Raw genomic sequence first — 24176 nt, 5'->3', positions numbered from 1 at the left:
GGAGTGGCCTCGTTGGGCAGCGAAGCAAGTGCATTCTGGGAGTTGTTGTCTTTTATCCACATGAGACAAAAATACATTTTCTGTCTTTTCTCAGTCTAGAAGGCACCAAATAAAAAAATTATTTCACATTTCTACTACATAAATGACCCAGTTTAAATACACATTCATCTTCCCAGCGCTGAAGTACCCCTTTAAACTGCGTCTGACAGAAAAATGAACAGCTTTTGCGCACATCTTACAAAATAAAAGTCTCGGGTCAGAAAAACGTTAAGAATTACGTTTTTGTTGATGCTGCACACTCTGCGACCCACTCAGAACGGTCTTGCGACTCACCAGTTGAGAAACAGAGTATTCCAGCCTTAAGATGCACCAAAGAAATCTGAAGAAAATAAATGAACAGCTAAGCACATGATCAGTGGTTGCAAGAGGACAATCACAGAGCGTAATAGTCTAGGACAAGACTCAGATTCGCAGGTAAAAGCGAGAGAAAACGATGATACAGAAGAAAAAAGGAGCGAGAAAGAGGAGAGGAGACAGGGCTTGTCCAGCTGAAGTCCCTGGTGAGGTTTTAAGTCGCTTGGCCTCCTGTCACTTCTGACAGCCTCGAGCAAACACTCCCCTCCCTTCCCCTCTCCCCTCCAAAAAGCCCACCACCCCGCTGCTCTCCCGTTTGGCCCAGGCCTCAACAGCAGCCCAGTTGTCTGACCGAGCCTATAGAGGTTTCAAAGGAGGACGGCTGGAATACTAAGAGAGCGAGCATAGATTTTCTGCTGAAATGAGGGGTGGGGGGGTATGAGGAGGAGATTGAGCTCGGCTACCCACATCAAACTCTCCTCTTCTTTTTACTCTCTTTCTTCCTCTGCCTGCACTCTAGAGGGACCCTCTGTTTGTCAGCCAACCAGTCGAGCGTCTCCACCTAAACCCCCCTTCCTCTCTCTCTCTTTCTCTCTGCTTTAATCTGCCTTCACTCTTGTTATGGTTAGCGGAGGAAACAGCCTGTTGATAAAAGCAGTAACGGAAAGGGAGTGAGAGATGCTGCTTTGTGAGACGTGATGGAAGCTAAAGGTTCCTTAACTGAGTGAGCGGCTCCACTGCTTTGCGGTGCAAAATAGAAAGAGAAACGGTGAAACTAATTGCACCAAAGATACGTTCCTAATAAGACACATAAAGGGTGCATAGAATTCCAATGAGATGTCAGATAGAGAGCATGTGAGTAAGGGGAGGAGGAAATAACCTGTGATTTGGTGAAAAATAAATGCGCAGTATTAGAATTTTGCTTGAAAGAAAAAACTACATATTTTTAGAACTAAGAATCTTTTATTGATTCTTACAGGCGAGGTACAGCATCCGATTTTTAGGCTTTCTCTAAAAACCTAGAATCAGCATACATTTGTAACCCATTTTGTGACGGATTTACAGTGTAAATTTACAGTGTAGATTTACAGTAAAACAGTGGGATTGGTTGAATTGTGAAAAAGTGATCAGACGAATAGGAAAGGCACTTAGAAGCAGAGCGAGTTATTCGATTTTAATTGGTGAAGAAACTATTTCCAAGAGCAATTCCATGAGGGGCTCAGGCCCTAATGAATCGTTCATAATAAGATCACGAGTATATAAAACCAAATGTAGCAGGAAGGTAAAAATGGTCCATTTAGATCTGATGTTGCTGTTAATTTTATATTTTACGATGCAGCACAATGACATTGTCCACTGTCACAGGCTCATTCTCTTGTCTTCTTCCCTGACCCTTCTTTATTTCAGGTTCTTCCTGTGGTTTCCTGCACCTGTAGCATCTCTCTATATGTCCCCTCCTTCTCATGCCCTGAAGTGAGTGTAAATGTGAATACCAATGCATGAGTACATACACATGCGAAGTGAATTATGGATCCGCACGTCTCTAAGACTCAGAGGAAATGCTTCAATGCCACTCCTCATTTATCTCTAATCAATGTAATACATGCTCAGAATCAACTGAAATCAAACCCTCAGTTTTGTTTTGAGCATTCAGAAGTTTAAAGATTTACTGCCAGCTGTCTTAAAATTAAATGTTTTGTCTGATATTAGGAAGCCTGAGTGATCATCAAAAATGAGTTGAAATCAGTTCCAAATGTTTCAGCCCAGTTTTTCTGAATATAGTTATAGGGCTGTCAAAATATAAATAAATCAATGAAATAAATCAATAATACGGTAAAATAAATCCAGAATTTCTTAGCCCCTTAGTTCCAGTGAAAGGAATGCTTAATGCTTCAACATACCAAGACATTTTGGACAATTTCATGCTCCCAACTTTGTGGGAACAGTTTGGGGATGGCCTCTTCCTGTTCCAACATGACTGTGCAATAGTGCACAAAGCAAGGTCCATAAAGACATGGATGAGCGAGTTTGGCGTGCAGGAACTTGAATTAGAGCGAAGACTGCGAGCCAGGCCTTCTCGTCTAACATCAGTGCCTGATCTCACAAATGCGCTTCTACAACCCCAAATCAGAAAAAGTTGGGACAGTATGGAAAACGCAAAAAAAAAGAAAGAAGTGATTTCTAAATTTACTTTGATTTGTATTTCATTGCAGACAATATGAACACAAAATATTTCATGTTTTGTCTGGTCAACTTCATGTCATTTGTAAATATGCATCCTTTCCTGTCATTCAGACCTGCAACACATTTAAAAATAAAGTTGGGACAGGAGCAATTTAGGGCTAGTAATGAGGTAAAATGGTTAAATAATGATGTGATTTGAAACAGGTGATGTCAACAGGTGATTGTAATTATGATTTGGTACAAAAGCAGCATCCAAGAAAGGTCTAATCCTTTAGGAGCAAAGATGGGCCGAGGATCGCCAGTTTGCCAACAAATACGTGAGAAAATTATTGAAATGTTTAAAGACAATGTTCCTCAAAGAAAGATAGGAAGATATTTGGATATTTCACATTCAACAGTGCGTAACATAATTAAAAGATTCAAGGAATCTGGAGGAATTTCAGTGCGTAAAGGACAAGGGCGCAAGCCTAAGCTGAACAACCGTGATCTCCGATCCCTCAGGCGGCACTGCATCAAGAATCGTCATTCATCTAGAAGCGATATCGCCACATGGGCTCAGGACTACTTTGGCAAACCTTTGTCAAACCACAATACGTAGTTACATCCACAAATGCCAGTTAAAACTGTACTGTGCCAAAAGGAAGCCCTATGTTAACAGTGTCCAGAAGCGCCGTCGACTTCTCTGGGCTCAGAGGCATCTGGGATGGACCATCACACAGTGGAAACGTGTACTGTGGTCAGATGAATCAGTATTTCAGGTATTTTTTGGGAGGAATGGACGCCGTGTGCTCCGGACCAAAGAAGAAAAGGATCATCCAGACTGTTACCAGCAACAAGTCCAAAAGCTAGGGTCTGTCATGGTATGGGGTTTTGTCAGTGCCCTTGGCAAAGGTAACTTGCACTTCTGTGAAGGCACCATTAATGCTGAGAAGTACATAGAGATTTTGGAGCATAATATGCTGCCTTCAAGAAGACATCTTTTCCAGGGATGTCCATGCATATTTCAACAAGACAATGCAAAACCACATTCTGCACACATTACAAAGTCCTGGCTGCGGAGGAAGAGGGTACGGGTACTTGACTGGCCTGCCGCCTGCCTGCAGTCCCGACCTGTCTCCAATAGAGAATGTGTGGCGCATTTTGAAGCGAAAAATGCGACAACGAAGACCCCGTACTGTTGCCCACCTTAAGACTTGTTTGCAGGAATAATGGGACAAAATCACACCTGAAACACTTCATCACTTGGTGTCTTCAGTCCCTAAACGTGTTTTAAGTGTTGTGAAAAGGAATGGCAACATTACAAAGTGGTAATTGCTTTACTGTCCCAACTTTTTTTAAATGTGTTGCAGGTCTGAATGACAGGAAAGGATGCATATTTACAAATGACATGAAGTTGGCCAGACAAAACATGAAATATTTTGTGTTCATATTGTCTTCAATGAAATACAAGTCAAAGTAAATTTAGAAATCACTTTTTTTTATTTGCATTTTTCCATACTGTCCCAACTTTTTCTGATTTGGGGTTGTAGAAGAATGGTCAAAAATTCCCATAAACACACTCCTAAACCTTGTGGAAAGCCTTCCCAGAAGAGTTGAAGCTGTTATAGCTGCAACGGGTCAGCCAACTCCATATGTAGAGGCAGGCGTCCCAGAACTTTTGGCAATATAGTGTATATATAATTGTTATCTCTGCATATATGTATATTTTTGTATACAGCAATATTGTCTTTTTTATTGTCTTGTCTATAGTCTGTGGAGAAGCATTCAAGTAAGTAGTAAATATTTTTATTGTACTGTGTACACGGTACTTGTTTGACAATAAATGAAGGGGATTGCAAGGGGATCATCATGTTTAGGGGTCCTTGGCATTGAAAAGTTTGAAAACCCCTGGGTTAAGCTATTGTTGTTTCTACGGGCTCTTCACATTTTCGTCTTTATCGAGTTAGGAAATTTGACAGTTTGTGAAGATGCTTGCTACATTATTATGAAGGGACAAGGGATCAAGGGATTCCTAAGGAAAAACCTCAGCTGCATGATCAAGGGCCGATATTAGACATGAATTTCAAAAAGGGCCATTGGAATTCTGTCATGGTTTGATAATCCACAGAACCGGCTTACTTGACCCTGGTTCTTGAGGGCAGGAGTGCCTTAAGATTTTTCCTCCGGCAAATCTGCGCACCAGTGAGATCAATCAATAATAATTTGGATACAACTCGTCTAGCTGAATCTCTTTTACACGCAGTATTGCCGGTCTGGAGCTGTGACACAGGTGTGTGTGTGTGTGTGGGGGGGGTTATCCATGAGATGGTGCAAATAGAAGCAGAAGAGCCAGAGCCTGTGCTCCTCGTTGACTTTAAGAGCACATAGACTTTGATTTTCCTCAAACACCCTTTGCATTTGAAAGATTCATATATTCAAATCTGTTCCTGTGGTCCCTCTCTCCCCATCAGTCTCAGTGTTTCTCTGACAGGTTCTGCCGAAATCCCAGGCACATGCTGCCAACCTCCACCTTGCTTCTCCAACCCAGCATCCCTCACGTCGATCTCTCTCTCTCACTCTCAGAATCTGCGGGCTGTGTCCAGCCGCCCACTGTTCACCCCACGCGCGTATGTGGGGAGGATTAGAGGGGAGTGTGGGCCTCGATCGATTTCTGGAGCTGTTATATGACAAGTCAGGTCTCATCTCTGCCTGTTTACAGCACATTCACAGCAAGCCTACCCACTTTGAGCAATATCAGACAAATTGTTTGTTGTGAGCGTACGTACATGCTATGGTGTTTGTTTTGCTCTGAGGCATCCGAATGTGATTTCTCATTTAAAATCTGTTCTCTAAGGTTTAGGAATATTACAGTATGCTTCGGATTGGTTATTTTACCTCTAATTGTGGCCGGTAAATGCCTTCTGTGTAGTACCCGTGAGAATACGCTTGAGTTTGAATCATGTTTATTTGCCCATTCGCGATGTGGGGGGAGTTTATGTGTGCACAAGCGGGCTGACAGATTGGATTGGAACGCTTTCTGAGAGTTATTTTAGCGAATGTAGTGCATCTGGAGGGAGGCGTCCCCCAACAGTAGCAGGTGGATCGGTGACAATTGGGGGGTGTGTGTGTGTGATTCAACCCGATTCGATTCCTTGAGCGTGCCACGCTTGTGACCTGCTTCCATACAAAACCCACCCCCGCCCCCCAACCTTAACCCCCCAAAACAAACACACACCCCATTGTTTGAAGTGCCACAGCACTGAGACGTCACCCGAACCGTTTGGTGAAGATTAGAACTGACAATGTAGCTTCCCCCTCTGCCTTGATCAATCAGCCAGTCAGCAGATCAGATCTAATTCGAACTGAACGCTGTTGGCTGGAGTGAGTTGTTTGCACCCTTCATCGTGGCAAAGGGACTTTGTTGTAAAAAGAATGTCTTTGCATATACTAATTGAGGACATTTAATCTTTTAAAGGGATAGTGCACTCAAAAATGAAATAAAAATGTTGGTTCTAACTAGAGATGCAACAATGTATCGGCCAATAATCGGTATCGGCTGATTAAAGCTATATTTCCACTATCGGCCATTGGCCGATTGTTTAAAAACAGCCGATGATCAGTGCCGATTATATCCTGTCAATCAAAAGGGTGCGGAAAAAAAGTGCGAGACTGCAACTCATATTGTGTTTGAAGATAATCTCTCTTGTGTTGAATTTAGAGAAAGTTAACATGACAATAACGCTTTAACATTTTAAAAAATAGCGACGTTAATGCAGGCTTTATTTGACCCTATGAATACTTATAGTTCAAGCCAGTTTTTTCACTAGTACATCAGACATTATTTGTAGCGCCTCCCATCCAATAATTGCAAAGAGCTTTGTGCTGTTACTTCTGATAAGAAATAAAGTCTCAGCTATCACATTTTGTATGTTTTATCAAGAAATTTCAACAATAAATGGCATTTTGACGCTCTTAAATGTGACGTGACAGATCGCTGTAGCGCATCAGTTCAAGAGTCTTCAAGAGTCAGAGTCTTATCTTCCATTTTAATACACATTATATCTAGAAAAACATGCATGAGTATCGAAAGGTATGTTGAAAGATACAGTACAACTTACCGAAATCAGTTTCAACTGCGGAAAGACATCAATAAAACAGCTTGTGAACAATATCAATTAACGTTGCATTTACCTCAGTGTTCACAGTTCCTATAAAGAACACTTGAGAAGAGCTTATTTACTGTTAATTATTAATAATTAATTATTGAATAAATTTGCCATGAGGAAGTGTTGATGAAAACTACCTTATGTGTTGTATACAAACATTTCCGTTTTTATTTGAGTGTAATTATTATATCTGAAAATAAACAGTTGAATATAATAGCTCTGTTGTTCATTTTAACCTCTAATATTATATTAATGTACCAAATGAGAGGGTTCCCTGAATAGTTTGCAGCATTATTTTGGGAGAGAATTTTTTTCCTTAAGAAAAATCAAAGGATTGGCATCGGCTCCGGCCAAATCATTCTGAATAATCAGCTATCAGTATCGACGGGGAAATTTAGTTTCAGTGCATCTCTAGTTCCAACACAAAGCAAGACATTTTGAAGAATATTGGGGTCCAAACAACATTGGAACATTGGAATGAGTAATGATTTTTTTTTTTTTTTTAAGGTACACAATCTCTTTAAGCAGTACATTATCTCTTTTGCTTTGTTTTATAGTCCCTCGTTTCCATTATTCATCGTGCCTCTGTAAACATGTAATTAAAAAGCGGTGACAGATTAAAGGGAACCTTCGCAAGAAGACCTTTTGGCATTCCTCAGCTCATAGCTAATTTGTGTCTGAAAATTAGCTGGATCACACAACAAAAAGATCAGCCTTTTATTTATAAAATGTTCTCAGCCCCCAGGCAGTGTATTCAGCTCTCCACACACTCGCTGTTCTTGCGGCTCCTCCCTGGGGCTCACGTTGTCAGGTGCTCTGATTATCTTTATCAAAGACGCAATGATTCCATCAATGCAAACTTGCTTCTGGCAGTCGTATAACGCAGTTGTGACAAGCCACCTTTGTTGGGGAAGTGTTTTTTTTTCATTCATTTTCTCCATAAGAGATTTTTAACAATTGGCTGTATAAATGACTGACAATTTAAGCCTGAATGAATCTGACACGAGTCACATAATTAGAACCGTTTATTCGAAGCAAAAGAGTGTATGAAAAAAAGACTGGAATGAAATTCCTTTATGGCAAATGAGCTACCTGAATCATTGTGAACGACATTATACATCTGTGCATTAGTGGTGGACATTTTTCAGTACTCTTTTTACGGGTTACATAATGTTTTTATGAAGGAGTCACTGAATCGGTTACTCAAACGATTCGTCCAAAAACACTGATTCAACGCTGATGCTGTGGCTGTGTTTGGAACTATTTTCATTGGCTGAAACTTGACAAATTGATTAACAATATTGTAATCAAAAGCTTTGTGTATGTGTGTGTGTGTGTGTGTGTATACATCGATCAGGCATAACATTATGACCACCTTCCTAATATTGTGTTGGTCCCCTTTTAATGCCAAAACAGCCCTGACCGTCGAGGCATGGTCTCCACTAGACCCCTGAAGGTGTGCTGTGGTATCTGGCACCAAGATGTTAGCAGTAGATCTTTTAAGTCTTGTAAGTTGCGAGGTGGGGCCTCCATGGATCGAACTTGTTTGTTCAGCACATCCCACAGATGCTCGATTGGATTGAGATCTGGGGAATTTGGAGGTCAAGTCAACACCTCAAACTCGTGGTTGTGCTCCTCAAACCATTCTAGAACCATTTTTGCTTTGTGGCAGGGCTCATTATCCTGCTGAAAGAGACCACAGCCACCAGGGAATATCGTTTCCATGAAAGGGTGTACATGGTCTGCAACAATGCTTAGGTAGGTGGTACGTGTCAAAGTAACATCCACACGGATGGCAGGACCCAGGGTTTCCCAGCAGATCATTGCCCAAAGCATCACACACTTGCTGTTGCCTTCTTCACATAGTGCATCCTGGTGCCACGTGTTCCCCAGGTAAGCGACGCACACACACCCGGCCATCCAAGTGTTAAAGAAAACGTGATTCATCAGACCAGGCCAGGGGCGTAAATCACGGGGGGGACGGGGGGGACAGGACCCCCCCAATCTGAGGGCTGTCCCCCCCTAAAAACCATGCTGAGTATTGTAAATAATATAATGATATATACTTAAAATACATGTGTAAGTAGTAAAACAATACAAAAGCAAACAGAACAAAAAAAATGCGTTTAAGTTTAGAAAAATGTTGAGTTCCCCCCTCCCCCCTTGCCCCACAGTGGTTTGATCCACCGCGCACCTCAACTAACTTAACGTTACCCATAGAACGTAAAAACACTACAACACAAGTTTGGGGAGACAACAAGCCCTTCAGACAGCAGTTATGAAACTCCAGTAAGCTGTCAATACTATTTTATTCACTTTAAACATCAGATGAACTCTTTCTGACTCTTTTCTCTTTAATACAGATTAGGCAAAACACTGTTAACATCACTTGCCCACCGCACCGCCCCGGGCCACCGTCGTTTTCATTTTTATAGTAATAAAATAATTTTGTTTAGTTAGAGAACAGACACAACAATTAAAAACTGAACGTGTCTGCTCAATACAGCACGAGCCGAACGAGAGTCAGATTTCATTCATCATTAGAGCAAACAGCTGACAGACAAGATGATCGCGAAACATTTGGTTTCAAAGCGAAATGTAAAACTGCCTATTTAAGGGAGTGTGTCATTGTACTGTTTTCTTGCTGTGTTTTTCATTAAGAATAATAGGCTAATGAACCCATAATTCAAGCAACCCGAACCCGCCCTCGAATTGGCGCTAATTCTAAATCTAAAGTATATGCGGACGGCCGCTCCGCCAGATCTGTGTTGGGCTTGCTGCAGTTGAATATCTAAAGATCTGAATATCGTATAAAATACTATGTGTAGGATACAAGATAATTTAATAATTATAATATGACTGCGTGGGGAACCTTACTCATATTTAAACAACTATCGCTTTGTGTTGTTGGTCAGATAAAATGACAGAGAAAAGAAAAACGGACATTAGATCATTTTTCAGTGCACCAAAACGCCAAATAAGCACAAAATGTTTTTTTTTAATTATTATTATTATTTTTTTTTTGTGGTACACATATCCTTACAAGTACGATTTCGGCTGTATTATTTGTGTCCCCTTCAAAAATTGCTCTTGGGAAATTTCATGTTTATCGTCCCCCCCAACTGTTAGATGAAATTTACGCCCCTGGACCAGGCCATCTTCCATTGCTCCGTGGTCCAGTTCTGATGCTCACGTGCCCACTGATCGGTGTATATAAAGTAATTAAATTACATGACGTATGAACGCACACCAGTGCTTATTCTTCAGAGATCATAATAGTTTAAACTTGATTGATACATTATTGTTTAAAAATAATCTATTTCTCCGTGAAGAAAATGTATGACTTTGGTTTGTTCTGTACCTTTTTGTGTACTGTGTGTTGTGTACATTACTTTGTTGCGCTCTGCTCTCTCTCAGACAGGAGAGTATCACTGAGGCCTGGCTTTATTCAGACACAGTTCTGCGGCTCCAACATCACTGAAGCTTATGGAATGGCTTCTGTCCTTTGCTTTAAGATCCTTCAGCACAGGTTCAGAATAGCTAATGCATTTGAGTGGAGTGGGAAAAAAACAAGCTCTCTCTGCCTCTTAGTGTCCATCATGTGTCATGGTGATCCTGGGTTTTGTGTTCTGTCTGGCTGAATCTCCTGCTCCAGCGGTTGCTGTTGCCTCTCTGTCCCTCAGAGGCAGAATGCTCCACAGCCTTCTCTCTTAGTCCAGTTGTGTTCAGCCCTGCTTTTCTCTTGAAACTTAACACACCTCTGTTTTGTTGTCTCTCCTCACTCTTACACCGGGCTCAGGTGTGTTTGAATGGCATCTGTCCAGATCAGATGCATCCTAAGGCATTTGGACAAGAGAGAGACACCTGACCTGAAGAGTCCTTAACCATTGCTGAATATTATGAATAGTTTGTTTTTGGCTAAAATGCCCTTCCGTTTGTTTGGAAATCCCCAACTCTAAATTGATTTAGAAAACTATAATGATATTAGCGTCCACACCAGCGAACAATAACATTATGTTTATTATAAGCACTGCAGTTATGTTGTCCACCACTTTAAATACTTGAGCGCATTATGGTCAAGTAGTTTCTAATTGGCTTTCAATGTCATTTCATTCATCAATTAATTCCGAAATTGATTCAAACGTTGTCGTTCCTTTGAGTGATTGTGATATGAACTTTACACTTGATTTTACACTATGATTTTAAATAAAAGAAAAGTTTTAATAAAAAAAAAATGATTGGAGTATATTTTACAAGAAAATACTATTTCAGTTTTTCCACTTTCCACATTTCATTGAATGGGTTACTTGCCGAATCTTTGTAATTGTTTGGGAAATTGAGCAATTTCTGAGTTAAAATAGTTTCTACACCATTTTTTTTAAGTGATTGTTAAAACTTTATAGTTACAGTTGTTGTTATTATTATAGTTATAGTTCATTTGGAGTGGGTCATTATATCTTTTCCAATGTATCTATTTCATGAAATGCAGTAAATGACTTTAACATTTCAAATACAATTTTTATGTTAGATAATATTTTTTAAAGTATTCTTCTTAAATTAGTGTTAATATAGCAAATTCTCAAATATAGTGTGAAATTGTCAAAAATGTGTTCAGTGGATTGTTGTTTTCACAATGTTTAACAGTCCCATCTGTCCAGTTCTGCCAGTCTCATCAGTGTCAAGTTATTTTAGCTGTACAAAAATAGTTTACTTCCAAATTGAAAAATTAGGTGGATATGTCTATATCTGACAACATTTTAAATAAAAAGGTTTTAAATAAAGGTATGTTTGTTTATTATTTTCTGTTTGGCAGTGCACTTGCAGCAGAGTTTGCCTGTTCTCATGAAACATTTCCCATTCTGCCTTAAATTCGCAGCTTAATCCAGTACACTCTGGGCTACATAATAAAACATGCAGTTAGCTTCCAGGCCCTAAATGTTATTGCTGACATTAAAATGGACACATTTGATATCTCTAGCTTGTTTGATTACCATGGGAACCAGCAAATTCAGACTAGCCCCAAAACAACCACAGGCTGATGAAGACAAATGTGCAAACCCAGGTTGGCAGAATTGCTTTCTCAGTGAGTGTGATCGGCCATGCTCGAGAAGGCGGAACCAGGAGTTGTGATTTATCGTTTCGTGTTGTCCCTAGACCACCACTGTCTGCTGCCTCTCCATGCCTTAATTACCCCAACCGTGTTTATTAGAATAGTCACACTACCTATAATACATCATCGCGCTGAGGGGAGCAGGACAAGACATAGCACTTCTCTGTGTGGTCTTCATGAAATTTGCTAGCGTTACTAAAGTAGCTACATGAAGTAACAGATATTAAAGGTAACGTGAATGTTGTGTAACTTAACTGGTAGAACTAGCAAGGGCATGAATTCAATTCAAGGAGCACATACAACTGCCTGTAAGTTGATAAAAAATTCAAGTTTATTGATGATGATTAGATTTTTTCCTAACAGTTTTCTCCAGAAACATATTTGATCCATTATATAATAATCTCACATAAATATGTTGTGCACACCATGTTTTAGTTTCCTTAAAATTGCATTGATGTCAACTCGAATTACAGTTTTTGCTCTGTTCGTTATTGAAGTGAGTGGGTCTTGAGTTCAAAATAATGAATACAAAATGTCAACATTATCTATTAAATTTATATCTAAAATCTAAATACTTCATATGTACATTTATGTACACAACTAACCAAACAACCAGCTCCAACTAAACAATGGTTTATAACACCACGTGACCAGCATTAAATGATGTTATTTTCTTCTGTCTTTTTATTGTCCTTTTACATTATTGTAAGTGTATTATCTTTTTTAAGTATTTTAGCTACAATAGTCACAAAATAACCAATTTTTTTTATGTTAAATGTACCCTCAATAATGAGACTGAACCATAAGGTGGATCAAAGTTAAAGATTTAACAGTCCATATGAGGAGATGAGAGAGTGGCTATTAAACTGTGAATTCTAACATCATGTTAAATTTTAGCACGCTGTAACAAGCCATGATATGTCACTAACAGGATCATCCATATAAGGATAATCCATAAATCAGCTATCTCATCTACTCATATTTCCACAAATGATCGACTTAATGTCACTAATGATGGAGGTAAACTTTATATGCAAGTAGCCTACTATCACAATCTGAACTGCAGCTTATGTGTTTTCTTAAAGAATGTTTTGTCACAGATTGTGCAGTCAACAGATGTCTTACATAGAGCTAGTTAACATGTAGAAAGTAGAGTTCAAATAGACAGATCTCTCCTTGCTAAATAAATGCTAATTGGTGCTAAGAATGCTAAGAAGCTTACCATTAACATACATACTAGCGCCCTCTACTGTTCATGCTTTGGTGGTGACATAAAAGCTGCACTTTGCTGTTGTAAGTTGAATAGATCTAATTGACTATCATGTTCAATTTAAAGTCCACTATGGTAAATCTCTTCAAACTTGTTTTACACCCTGCTATTTCTAATAGCTACAATACTCAACTGCAATTACATAAAATACCCTATTGATATCTTTTAGCATTAGACTCTAGAATGACTAAAAGTCTTGCTGTAAAATCCAATTAATAACCATCAGTGTTTCATTGAAGCTGTCATATTACAAAGCATCTTCTTTTCTTTAGATCACTAGTATTTGTGCAATACAACTGGAGGGTGATACCAATACACTATAAAAGTAAAGTGGAGTGTCTTAATAGTCCCTGAAGTAGAAGGCAAAAGGTCCCAGCACAGTCACCGGAAATGGCGTTTTTTTGTCAAGATGCACCTTCCATTTAGTTTTAATTATCTAGCCAGAGGTCACTGATGTTGTTGGTGTCTAGTTGACACTAATTGGCCTAGGGTGAAGAGAGCTTTCACTATGCGACAGACAGCAGAGGGGTCAGGCGATGAGGTGGGTCATGGCAAACGGAGACAAGGACGAAAATAACGACGGGGTGCAAAGCGTGCCGATAATATGTGTGGAGACAGTTGCGTGAGCTACCGAGGAAATAGGGCTGTGTACACACAGAGAGTGGAGCTCATTAAAGACAGGCCGATGCAGCGTCTTGGCTGAAGTTGCCTTATTGATTGCTATGGTTTATTTAAGTTAGGACGAGTGGTTGGATTATTTAGAGGATATGAAGGAAGTTTCTTGGAAATGGAGGTATTGATTTTGTCCAAGAAAATCAGGGTACATGAAAAGGTGCCATCAGAGCAGGAAGGAAGAGCTGGGGTTTCTTTTAAAGACATAGAGAGACGGTTCTCAGCACTGTTTAATTCCAAGTCCTTCCAATTCAAGTAAATATATCAACAAACATATTTTCATGAGCCAAACTGTGTTGGTGTCTGAGTGTCTGAATATCATTTTAAATAAAGGGTCCTTTAATAATATTATTTTATGTTATTAAATACATTTCAAATTGTTCATTAAAATTACAAAAAGGCCTATACACTCAAAAAAAAAAAAAAGTTCTATATAGCACCAAAAATGGTTCTTCGTCGTAATCATAGAGGAACCACTTTTGGTGCTATATAGCACCATATCTTGACATGTGCAGTATATGGTAGTGGTGCTATATGGCACCTTAGTCAAAGAACCGGTGAAGAACCTCTGAAGCACCAAAATTGGTGCTATATAGCACTTAAAAAGGTTCCCCTATGATTTCGAGCCAAGAACCATTTTTGGTGCCATATAGAACCTTTTTTTAGAGTGTATAATTTTGTTGTGTGTGTGTACATACATATACCTTTGTAACAATATACACTACCGTTCAAAAGTTTGGGGTCAGAAAAAAATGTTTTCTTTCTTTTTTTGGAATAAATTGATACTTTTATTCAGCAAGTATGTGTTAAATTGATAAAAAGTAATAGTTAAGATTTATATCCAACATTGCCAAAATGTTTCCAACATTGATAATAAATCAGCTGAAGTCTGGCGTAATGGCTGGTGAAAATTCAGCTTTGCATCACAGCAATACATTTTATTTTTAAGTATATTAAAATAGAAAACCAGTATTTTAAATTGTAATAATATTTCACAATATTGCAGTTTTTTTAATGTATTTTTGATCAAATAAATGCAGGCTTGATGACAATAAGAGACTATTAAAAATAGTCATGTTTCCAAATGTATTTATGTCTAACTATCTACCTATATAAATATATGTAAATAAAAATAACACAAAGACTTAAGATTCTTTAAGTAAAACAAAATGTTTGCCAGTTTGTTAACAGAAATGCTGTACCATCTTGAGCTAAAACTAGTTCGCTGTTTCTGATAGTGTGAATATCTTGTGTTATTCTAGTCACTGTCACTGTTTATTTGTGTGTTTTCATCCATCCTAATGAAAGAGTGTGTGCAGGCCAGCTGAAGTCAGCTATGCTCAGTTCACCATGTACCTCGCAGGCTCACACACTCATCACTCCTGTGAAGGAGTAACTCTCTTGGCAGTTCTACAGCATATCAACAAACACCTTGATGTTTGCTAAGAACATATAAATCTACCCTTGTAACCCAACGGAATACATCATGTAGGTATTTGGATACACACAAAAACTTTTCTCTTACTGCTACTTTTCTTAATCATAGGTTTTAACTTTTAAAAATAATTATTTAAACTAAAATAAGTTGTGCAACAAATATACCATGCATACATACTGGCAATAATGCATAAAATAAGAATGTGTACAGTGTACATGTATCTTTTGACGCAAGATAGTTGGCTAATTCTCACTCTCAATCTCCAGGAGTTGGATTTTTGAATGAATGTTAGCATCTGCTTTTGCCGAAAGCACTTAGTACAAATTATATAATATTCATATTTCATCTTGTGCCTATTTTATTTATTATTTTATGAGTAAACGTGTAATCTACTGAAAAATGTGAAGCACGAACAGAACCCATTAGTCATCAGTTGTATTAAAATACAAAATGCTTTAATTCATCACAATGGGTACAAAATAGAACTTATTTAGAAACACTAGTTTATTGTGCCAGTGAATGTTCTTGTGAATTTAAGTGATTCTGGTACGTCCGTGATGGAAGGACAATATCCGACTCTCCAGAACCAAGAGGGCAGAGACACTCAAAGAGGCTTCCTCTTAAATCCAAACACTACAACAAAGAGGATCATCTCATATAGTGCTGGAATCACACTGAAATATAGAGAGAAACATGATTAATCAAAGAAAATGCATTACATTCCCAGCTATGCATTGACAGTTAATTATTTACAGACTGACCTACAGAAGCCAAAGATCCACCAGTAGATGGAGCAGGTCCATTGCTCAAACAAGAAGAAGGTCAACGCCACAGAGCCACTGGCGTGACATCCAATAGCTGCAAAGTGTCAGTTAAATAAAATTCTGTACCAGTATGATGATATGACCAGCCATATCATTTACAACCAAAAATGACCAAATGCCGTTCTACCAGTGGCTCGATTAAACACAAACATCTCATTGTTTTGAAAAAGTACTGCATTCGTTTTTGAAATGCTATAAGATAATAAAAGTAAAAAAATATCCATCTCAAGAGGACAACTAAGCTTGCTTTGCTGTGTCATAACATCCACTTGTTGCACCTGAGGTGATGATGTGCAACTGGTAAGGATACACAGAAGAGCTTGATTATTGTTGAACATAGAGACTCCAGAGAGGAACCCAACCAGCTCGATGGCAAACAGGCCCAGGGTTACGGATAATGCCACCACAAGCCTGCTCTCCAAAATGAATGATTGGGAAGATATTATTTACATATGAATACATATTAAGAAGTAAATAACATAATGGTTATTGTTTGTCTTGAGATATAGGCTATATACACACAGATCAGACATAACATTATGACCACCTTCCTAATATTGTGTTGGTCCCCCCTTTTGTTGCCAAAACAGCCCTGACCCGTCAAAGCATGGACTCCACTAGACCCCTGAAGATGTGCTGTGATATCTGGCACCAAGATGTTGGCAGCAGATCCTTTAAGCCAAGTCAACACCTCAAACTCGTGGTTGTGCTCCTCAAACCATTCCTGAACCATTTTTGCTTTGTGGCAGGGCTCATTATCCTGCTGGAAGAGGCCACAGCCACCAGGCAATACCGTTTCCATGAAAGGGTGTACATGGTCTGCAACAATGCTTAGGTAGGTGGTACGTGTCAAAGTAACATCCACATGGATGGCAGGACCCAAGCCTTCCCAGCAGAACAAAATATCACACTGCCTCAGCCGGCTTGCCTTCTTTATATAGTGCATCCTGGTGCCATGTGTTCCCAAGGTAAGGTACGCACACGCACCAGGCCATCCACGTGATTCATCAGACCAGGCCACCTTTTTGCTCCGTGGTCCATTTCTGATGCTCACATGCCCACTGTTGGCACTTTCGGTAGTGGACAGGGGTCAGCATGGGCACCCTGACTGGTCTGTGGCTATGCAGTCCCATACGCAACAAACTGTGATGCACTGTGTATTCTGACAGCTTTCTATCAGAACCAGCATTAACTTCTTGAGCAATTTGAGCTACAGTAGCTCGTCTGTTTGAGCGGACCACACGGGCCAGCCTTCACTCAACAGTCCAATCCATGGAGGCCCCACCTCACTACTTACAGGACTTAAAGGATCTGCTGCTAACATCTTGGTGCCAGATACCACATCACACCTTCAGGTGTCTAGTGCCTCGACGGGTCAGGGCTGTTTTGGAAAAGGGGTATCAACACAATATTAGGTCATAATGTTATGCCTGATCAGTGTGTGTGTGTGTGTGTGTGTGTGTGTGTGTATACATATATATAAACAAAATCTCAAAGTGCTACAGATTTAAAACAATAAAAAAAATAAGAATAAATAAAACTGAAAGATTAAAGTAACAAATCAATCAAAAGCTCTGCTAAAAAGGTGGGTTTTAAGACCACGTTTAAAACCATCTACAGTCTGTGGGATCCGCAAGTGGTCAGGGAAAGCATTCCACAGACTGGGGGCAGCTGAGCAGAAGGCCCGGTCTCCCATAGTACCAAAGTAGTCTACCCATAATGTATTTGAAACCATTCAAAAGTCAGGGAAATTATTTTAAAAGACATTTTAAAATGGTGCATCAAACTGATCAAAGTGACAGACTTTTATATTGTTACAAAAAAATACTACTTCAAATAAATGCTGCACTTTTGAAGTTTCTATTCTGAAAAAAATGTATCGTGAAAATGTTTTATCGTGGTTTCTGCAAGATAAGCAGCACAATTGTTTTCAATATTGATAATAATAAGAAATGCTTCCTGAACATCAAATCAGCATTAGAATGGTTTCTGAATGATTGTGTGACACTGAAGACTGGAGTAATGATGCTGTAATTTTTGCTTTGTCATCACTGGAGAATTTATTTTTTTTAAAAAACATATTACAAAAGAAAACAGCTAAATTGTTTAAATTGCAATATGAGTTTTACTGTATTTTAGATTTTTTTTTTTTTTACTCATAAGAGAATTCTTTCAGAAACTTTTAAACAGTAGTGTGTATATTCAAGTCTTACTAAAAGGCTGAAATTACTGAAAAAAGAAATGTCTGCATGGTATAATGGTTTATTAGATCGTTTTAATAATTTTTTTTTTTTTTTTTAAATCCACTTTTGATCATCGTATTAATTTGTCATTGGCCCACATACTATGATGAAACAACACATAACAGTTGTTCTTACCGTGTGTCCTCTAACCTGTATTCTTCATTAGTGAAGTCTAGTGGTAGGCAAGCTCTGACACTGTTCTCCTGTGGGATGGTTCAACACTTAACTTTAAATCACAGACCTGACTGCAATGATATACTGTGATAAAATAATGATTAAACACACGGAGTTCTTACCCGCGACCAGAATATGATGATGACTATTACAAGGTGCGCGACGAGAGTCAGGAAACGGGCTGGCACCAGACTGCTAACCGCCGACATTGAACTAGACACAATTCGACATCATGTGAGATTTAACTGTAAAATATGAGCACAGCACTAAAGTCTTATTTGTCTTGTAAATTAGCTGTTTGCACACAACGTGTGACTTCTAACCGCGGATGTACGTACCAGTTTCTAAGGTGTTAAAACCTGCTAAGATAGTTCAGTTGGTGAGCAAAAAGTTGTTTCTATCGGATGATAAAGTAGAACCTGAATATATCGCTTCTAGTCATCTTTTATACTGAATTACAAACGCTGTGGACAGTTCTCCTTCGCATAAGCTTCAGGTTGCTACGACAACACACTCTTCTTCTTATTATTTGGGCTTATTGGCGGTTCGCATTCTTAATAAGAGCATTACCGCCATCTACTGTAGGTAATGGTTCAGAGACATTATATCCCTACTCCTAGTTTTTTTTTTTTTTTTTATCCCTACTCCTAGTACAACTCAAGCTTTCAATGTTGCTTGCGTGTTCAGCTCCTCTATCTACAGCCCAAGTCCATCACATTCCAGAGAGGGATAATAATAATATTAATAATAATATAAAATAAAATCTATCTATATTCTATAAATCAAATCTGTTCTATTTAAATAGAACAAATTTGATTAATAATACAGCTTTTTAACCCTTCTACTGAGTTAAAAAGCGTGTTTAATGTTAATTGTTGATCACCTTTCTTCTGAAATTCTTCAATTAGCCTCACTTCTTTATCTCACTTCTTTCCACTGAATATTTATTGCACTTAATAAGTAGGCTACATGTTCCACTGTTTCTCTGATTCCACATTCACACAATCCTGTAGGATGTTTTCCTATGCATTGTTGAATTAAATCCTGTATGTCCCAGTCTTAGTCTAGAAATAATATAGTCTTCCTTCCTTCTCCCACTTGAATTCCTTCCTCGGCCTACCAATGGTTGTATTATAAATGTAGGTGTCTGCCCTTTTTCTCATTATCCCAATAGGATTGCCAGTTTTTATGTATCTCCCTTTTTATTATTGATTTGACTTCTCATTTGCATATCTATAGTTTCCTTTGCCATAGCTTTTTTTGCTAATTTGTCCGCTGCTTCATTTTCAGACACTCCAATATGTGCCAGAACCTTTTTTTTACAGTCTATGGCCGGAACCCACAAAAACTTAACTTTCTTATTTGTCTGATGCATCATGAACAATATCTGTAATATCTCCAAAACTATATCTTGTCTAGTTTCTGACTTTTGAGCTTCCAGGCACATCTAGGCTGAACTTGAATCTGAGTATATTAAAGTTTTATTTAGTCCCATTTCATTTATTTTATTCATTGCTACCATAATTGCTAGTAACTCTCCTGAAAACACAGAAACATGACCTGATATTCTTTCCCGCCACTTTCAACCTTGTAATGACATACGCTACCCCCACCTGTCCATTCTGTTGATCCTTAGATGCATCTGTGAAAACTTTATATTGTTCATACTTAGTCCCAATATATTCTTTTGTCATCTCTTCTTATAACATCCTCTGAGCTTTATCTTGTCTTGATTCCAATAAGAATAGGTCTATTTGGTTGAGGTAAAATCCATAACGGTGTCGTTGGTAATATTACTGCTGGAATAACACTGTACTCATTTAATTTCATATCCTGCACTAAATCCTTAATGATCCAACCAAAACTGTTAACTTTCCTTACAACACACTCTTCTTTATTTGAATCGGTTACTAAAAACAATCCATCAAACAGATTTATGCTGCCATCTATTGGCAGGAGTTGCTCTCTGACAGTGGTTCTCATCCGGGGCCCTTATTGAACTTCCCAAAGGGGACACAAAATTATTAAAAATAATACATTACATTACAGTTTTTCTCCATTGGTTTGGCTCATTTCTTGAAACAGAAATTACATTCTCAAAATTGTAAGATAATTTGGCTAAACAGTCTTACAGTTCAGTACAACACTAGCTCACTTGCAAAAGCTAAAATCTCTCCCAAAACTGTTCACTCATGCTTCAGAACTAAATTCCTTTCCCATAATAGTCAGTGCCACGAAAATGGCAAAGATCCTTCTCATTGCTTTGGCTCATTTCTTGAAACAGACCGGACGTTCTCAACACTTTTGGTGCTTTTGCCAAAATAACGTGGATGGTTCGGCAGAACACCATGGTTCACCTGCAAAAGCTCATACCTCTCCCAAAACAGTTCACTCATGTGTCAAAACTAAATTTCCTTCTCATTTAAACAGTCAGTGCCCCAAAAATGCTTCGTCCTTTTGGCATTGTGTAAGCACTGCAAGTCAAAATGTTTAGATGTTTTGTCACTATGGCAGAGGACCATTGAAATATCCCTCATGTCCACCTCTCAGTCTTAGCCCAGTCCTTCATTGACAATGGTTACTGTACTGTTTTTTGTCTAGCTAACAGAATATAATTGTGTATAAAACTGAAAAAAAGAAATAGAATTTTAGGGTAAGAGTAGCCTCCAAGGTTTGACATCACACATTGCACTCATACTGCCAAGGAAATTGTAACCATTATCATTCACACACATAAAGTAACTTCAATACATCAGAGTAAAAAGAGAATGTATACAGCATAATATACTGTAATTTAACCACACCAACAAAAAAAGAAAGGAAATTATATGCAGCCTACAGTGCCGTAAATAAAGCTGGAGTTTCACAACTAACAGTTCTTCACTGGTCACTGTCCTCACCCTCACCCTCCTGGCCATCCACACACTGCTGTTCTCAATCTTAAACACTTGTAAAATTAAAAATTTTCTAATGATCTAATCTGGGTTTTATTTTTTTCAGAGATATTGTTAGAGTAAAGTATATGAATATATTGACCAAACAGTACACACAAGACCAGTACTGCATTTTGATGAAAATATTTATTTCTCTCCACATTGTAAAATCATTCGATTCATTCATGCATTTTCAAAGGTTTGTTATTTTATATCTGCTGAGGTTGGGCTGAAGTCTCTGTCCAGCCTCTTTCAATGTCAACCCATGACATTGGTTGCCCAAATCACATCTGATCAATTTGGTCCCTGTCTTCTTTGGCCACATCCTACTCCAGGTCTACCTCTTCCTACCCCCCTCTCCCCTCACTACCCCGTTCCCATCTCTACCCTCTCTACTAACTTCCCATCTCTACCCTCTCTACCCTCTTCCCCTCTCTACCCCCTTCCCATCTCTACCCCTCTCTACCCCCTTCTCCTCTCTACCTCTCTTATCCCCCCTTCCCCTCTCTACCCTCTTCCCCTCTCTACCCCCTTCCCGTCTCTTCCCCTTTTTACCGCTCTCTGCTCACTTCCCCTCTCTACCCCTCTCTTGGCAATCTGAAAGACTATAGGAAAGATGTTTGATAGATGCTAGTAACCTACTTAGCTTAAACGAAATCCACAAACTAGCCTAAATCAGACTATTTGAGCTTAAAGTCCGTACTGCTTATTTAAACATCCGAAAAGAATGTCCTCCAATACGCGCTTTCATTGTAGACCTCAGTGGGGAAAGAAATTTACTTGAGGCATGAAAATCCGCGCTCTACACTGACTTGCGTTACCGGTAGATTCATAGATGACTGGTGCGCGGGCATTTCACTCACGCTTGATCCGTCAACGTCACATGCTGTAGCTACTAGCCTACTCTATTCATTATTGGTCACTGCCAAATTAAAATATTAAAGAGAACGATAAAATAACGTTATTGACCGGTTAATGGTAATTTCAAATGAGCGTTTCTGTTCAGAACGATTCAAATTGATTTTGATTTCATTTTCGTTTTTGTTCCTCTTAAAATTTCGTTCGTTTCCGGTTTTCGTTTTCGTTCCTTGAACCGGTTCAGAGCCCTGATTCATGGTATTAAGTTCTTGACTCATTTTGACAATTGAACAGACTATTGTGCATGTGATGACTTATACAATGAAATGACGCTGAAACGTTTTGGAGCGAACGTCCATTAGACTGAGAATCAAACAATCAGTTTAGATCAACAAGATCTACTCACTTGCAAACTGTGCTAAATGTTGGCTACCTGTACTTAAAGTTTTTCTCAGTCGCTTTGGTACATTTCTCGAATCATCCTCGACATTTGCAAAACAGTAAGTCCATTTCTCAAAACAATTCGTACAAATAGCAAAACACCATAGATTACCAACAAAAGCCTCTTGCTCAAAATCCTTAGTTCATCTCTCAAAAGTAAATATGTGTCAATGAACATGACAGTGCCATCAGAATGACAAGTCCTTGTGTCATTGTGTATGAATAAGACAGTCAAATCGCTTAGTTATGTTGTCAATATAACTGTACTCTGGAGGGATGTTCTGATCTAAATATGGCTACAATTTTGATGACAATTATTGTAAATTGTAGGTTACACCTTAGTGTATGTGGGGGTTTGAATGCAAGAGACTGGACAAGATTCACATTTATGCTTTTACTGTTTTGTACTGTAATTTGTTGACAGACCATGTCATTGCGATACAGAAAGGAAAAGACAGCACTGCATAGCACAAAGAGAAAGAAAAACTGAAAAACAAAAGTAGAAATGTGAACGTTTAATGGAAATGTATAGAAATATGCTTGACATTTTATGACAACTTGTTCAACCATTTTGCATGTAAAGACTTATGCTATGAACTAATGCCTAAATGTTGTGGGGGGTAAGACTATTCAACAGAGACCCATTATAATACATTTTGATCAACATGGCATAAGCAACTGATAATGTAGGAAACAGCAGAGAATTGTACATAATCATTTGCATGGATGTACACAAGCATTTGTAACTTGTTCAAAGAAATTAGAAGCTGCTTTTTTGATGTGCACAAGTGACACAATGATGTGAAGCTTGAACAGGTCGTTTTGAGAATTTCAATTCTGATCTGAGAAATGTACCAAAGCGACTGAGAAAAACTGTAATAATTTGCAAAGATGTACTGAGACATTGAGACATGTACTTAGACATTTGCAATTTGATGAAATGAATGAGAAATGCTATTCTGTTGTGAACAACTGCCAAGTGGTTTGGAGGTTTGTCCATGTTGTTTTGAGAATGTAATTTCTGTTTCAAGAAATGAGCCAAACCAATGGAGAAAAACTGTAATATCATATCTAAATTTGATTATGTATATTTTTAACCTTGAGAAAAATCTGGAATATTACATGCACTGCTGAGATCTTTTTCACTGCAACATAAAATTCTGGCAAAGAAACCCATTTACATTTGTCCCTTCAGTAACAGTCAGTGAATAGATAGCATTAGAAAATTATTGAAATGAATCATAATTCATTATATTTACAGCCCTATTTTCTGGTATAGGCCAAACCTACAACAAAAATAACTAAATAAAAATGTTTGTAGACAAAGTTTAAGTTAGCTAGATAGACAAACAGACAGACAGACAGACAGACAGACAGACAGACAGATAGATAGATAGATAGATAGATAGATAGATAGATAGACAGACAGACAGACAGACAGACAGACAGACAGACAGACAGACAGACAGACAGACAGACAGACAGACAGACAGACAGATAGATAGATAGACAGACAGACAGGATTTCCAA

General features: G+C 38.5%; 1 protein-coding gene across 1 annotated transcript; it reads right to left on the bottom strand.

Moving 5' to 3' along the window:
- Positions 1-14506: 14506 nt before the first annotated feature.
- Positions 14507-18936, bottom strand: tmem107l (transmembrane protein 107 like). The gene is made up of 6 exons (XM_079803272.1): positions 18753-18936; positions 18537-18627; positions 18376-18443; positions 16308-16408; positions 15935-16031; positions 14507-15847 (listed from the first exon to the last, which is right to left on the bottom strand). The coding sequence occupies exons 2-6, from the start codon at positions 18621-18623 to the stop codon at positions 15778-15780; spliced, it is 423 nt and encodes a 140-aa protein (XP_079659398.1). The 5' UTR covers positions 18624-18627; positions 18753-18936; the 3' UTR covers positions 14507-15777.
- Between the last annotated feature and the right edge of the window lie 5240 nt (positions 18937-24176).

The sequence above is a fragment of the Gobio gobio genome, assembly GCF_949357685.1.
Source record: "Gobio gobio genome assembly, chromosome: 21".
Taxonomy (NCBI): Eukaryota; Metazoa; Chordata; class Actinopteri; order Cypriniformes; family Gobionidae; genus Gobio; species Gobio gobio.
Note: the sequence above shows the minus strand (reverse complement) of the source record. Positions and strands in the feature narration are given on the sequence as shown.

What these genes read in the sequence shown, in the direction of transcription:
- tmem107l (XM_079803272.1), bottom strand. Translation starts at nt 18,623, where the DNA reads ATGTCGGCGGTTAGCAGTCTGGTGCCAGCCCGTTTCCTGACTCTCGTC. An exon ending in TACAGGTTAGAGGACACACG is followed by an intron (nt 16,409 to 18,375) that starts GTAAGAACAACT and finishes TTTGGAGAGCAG; the next exon opens with GCTTGTGGTGGCATTATCCG. An exon ending in TGGATCTTTGGCTTCTGTAG is followed by an intron (nt 15,848 to 15,934) that starts GTCAGTCTGTAA and finishes TCTATATTTCAG; the next exon opens with TGTGATTCCAGCACTATATG.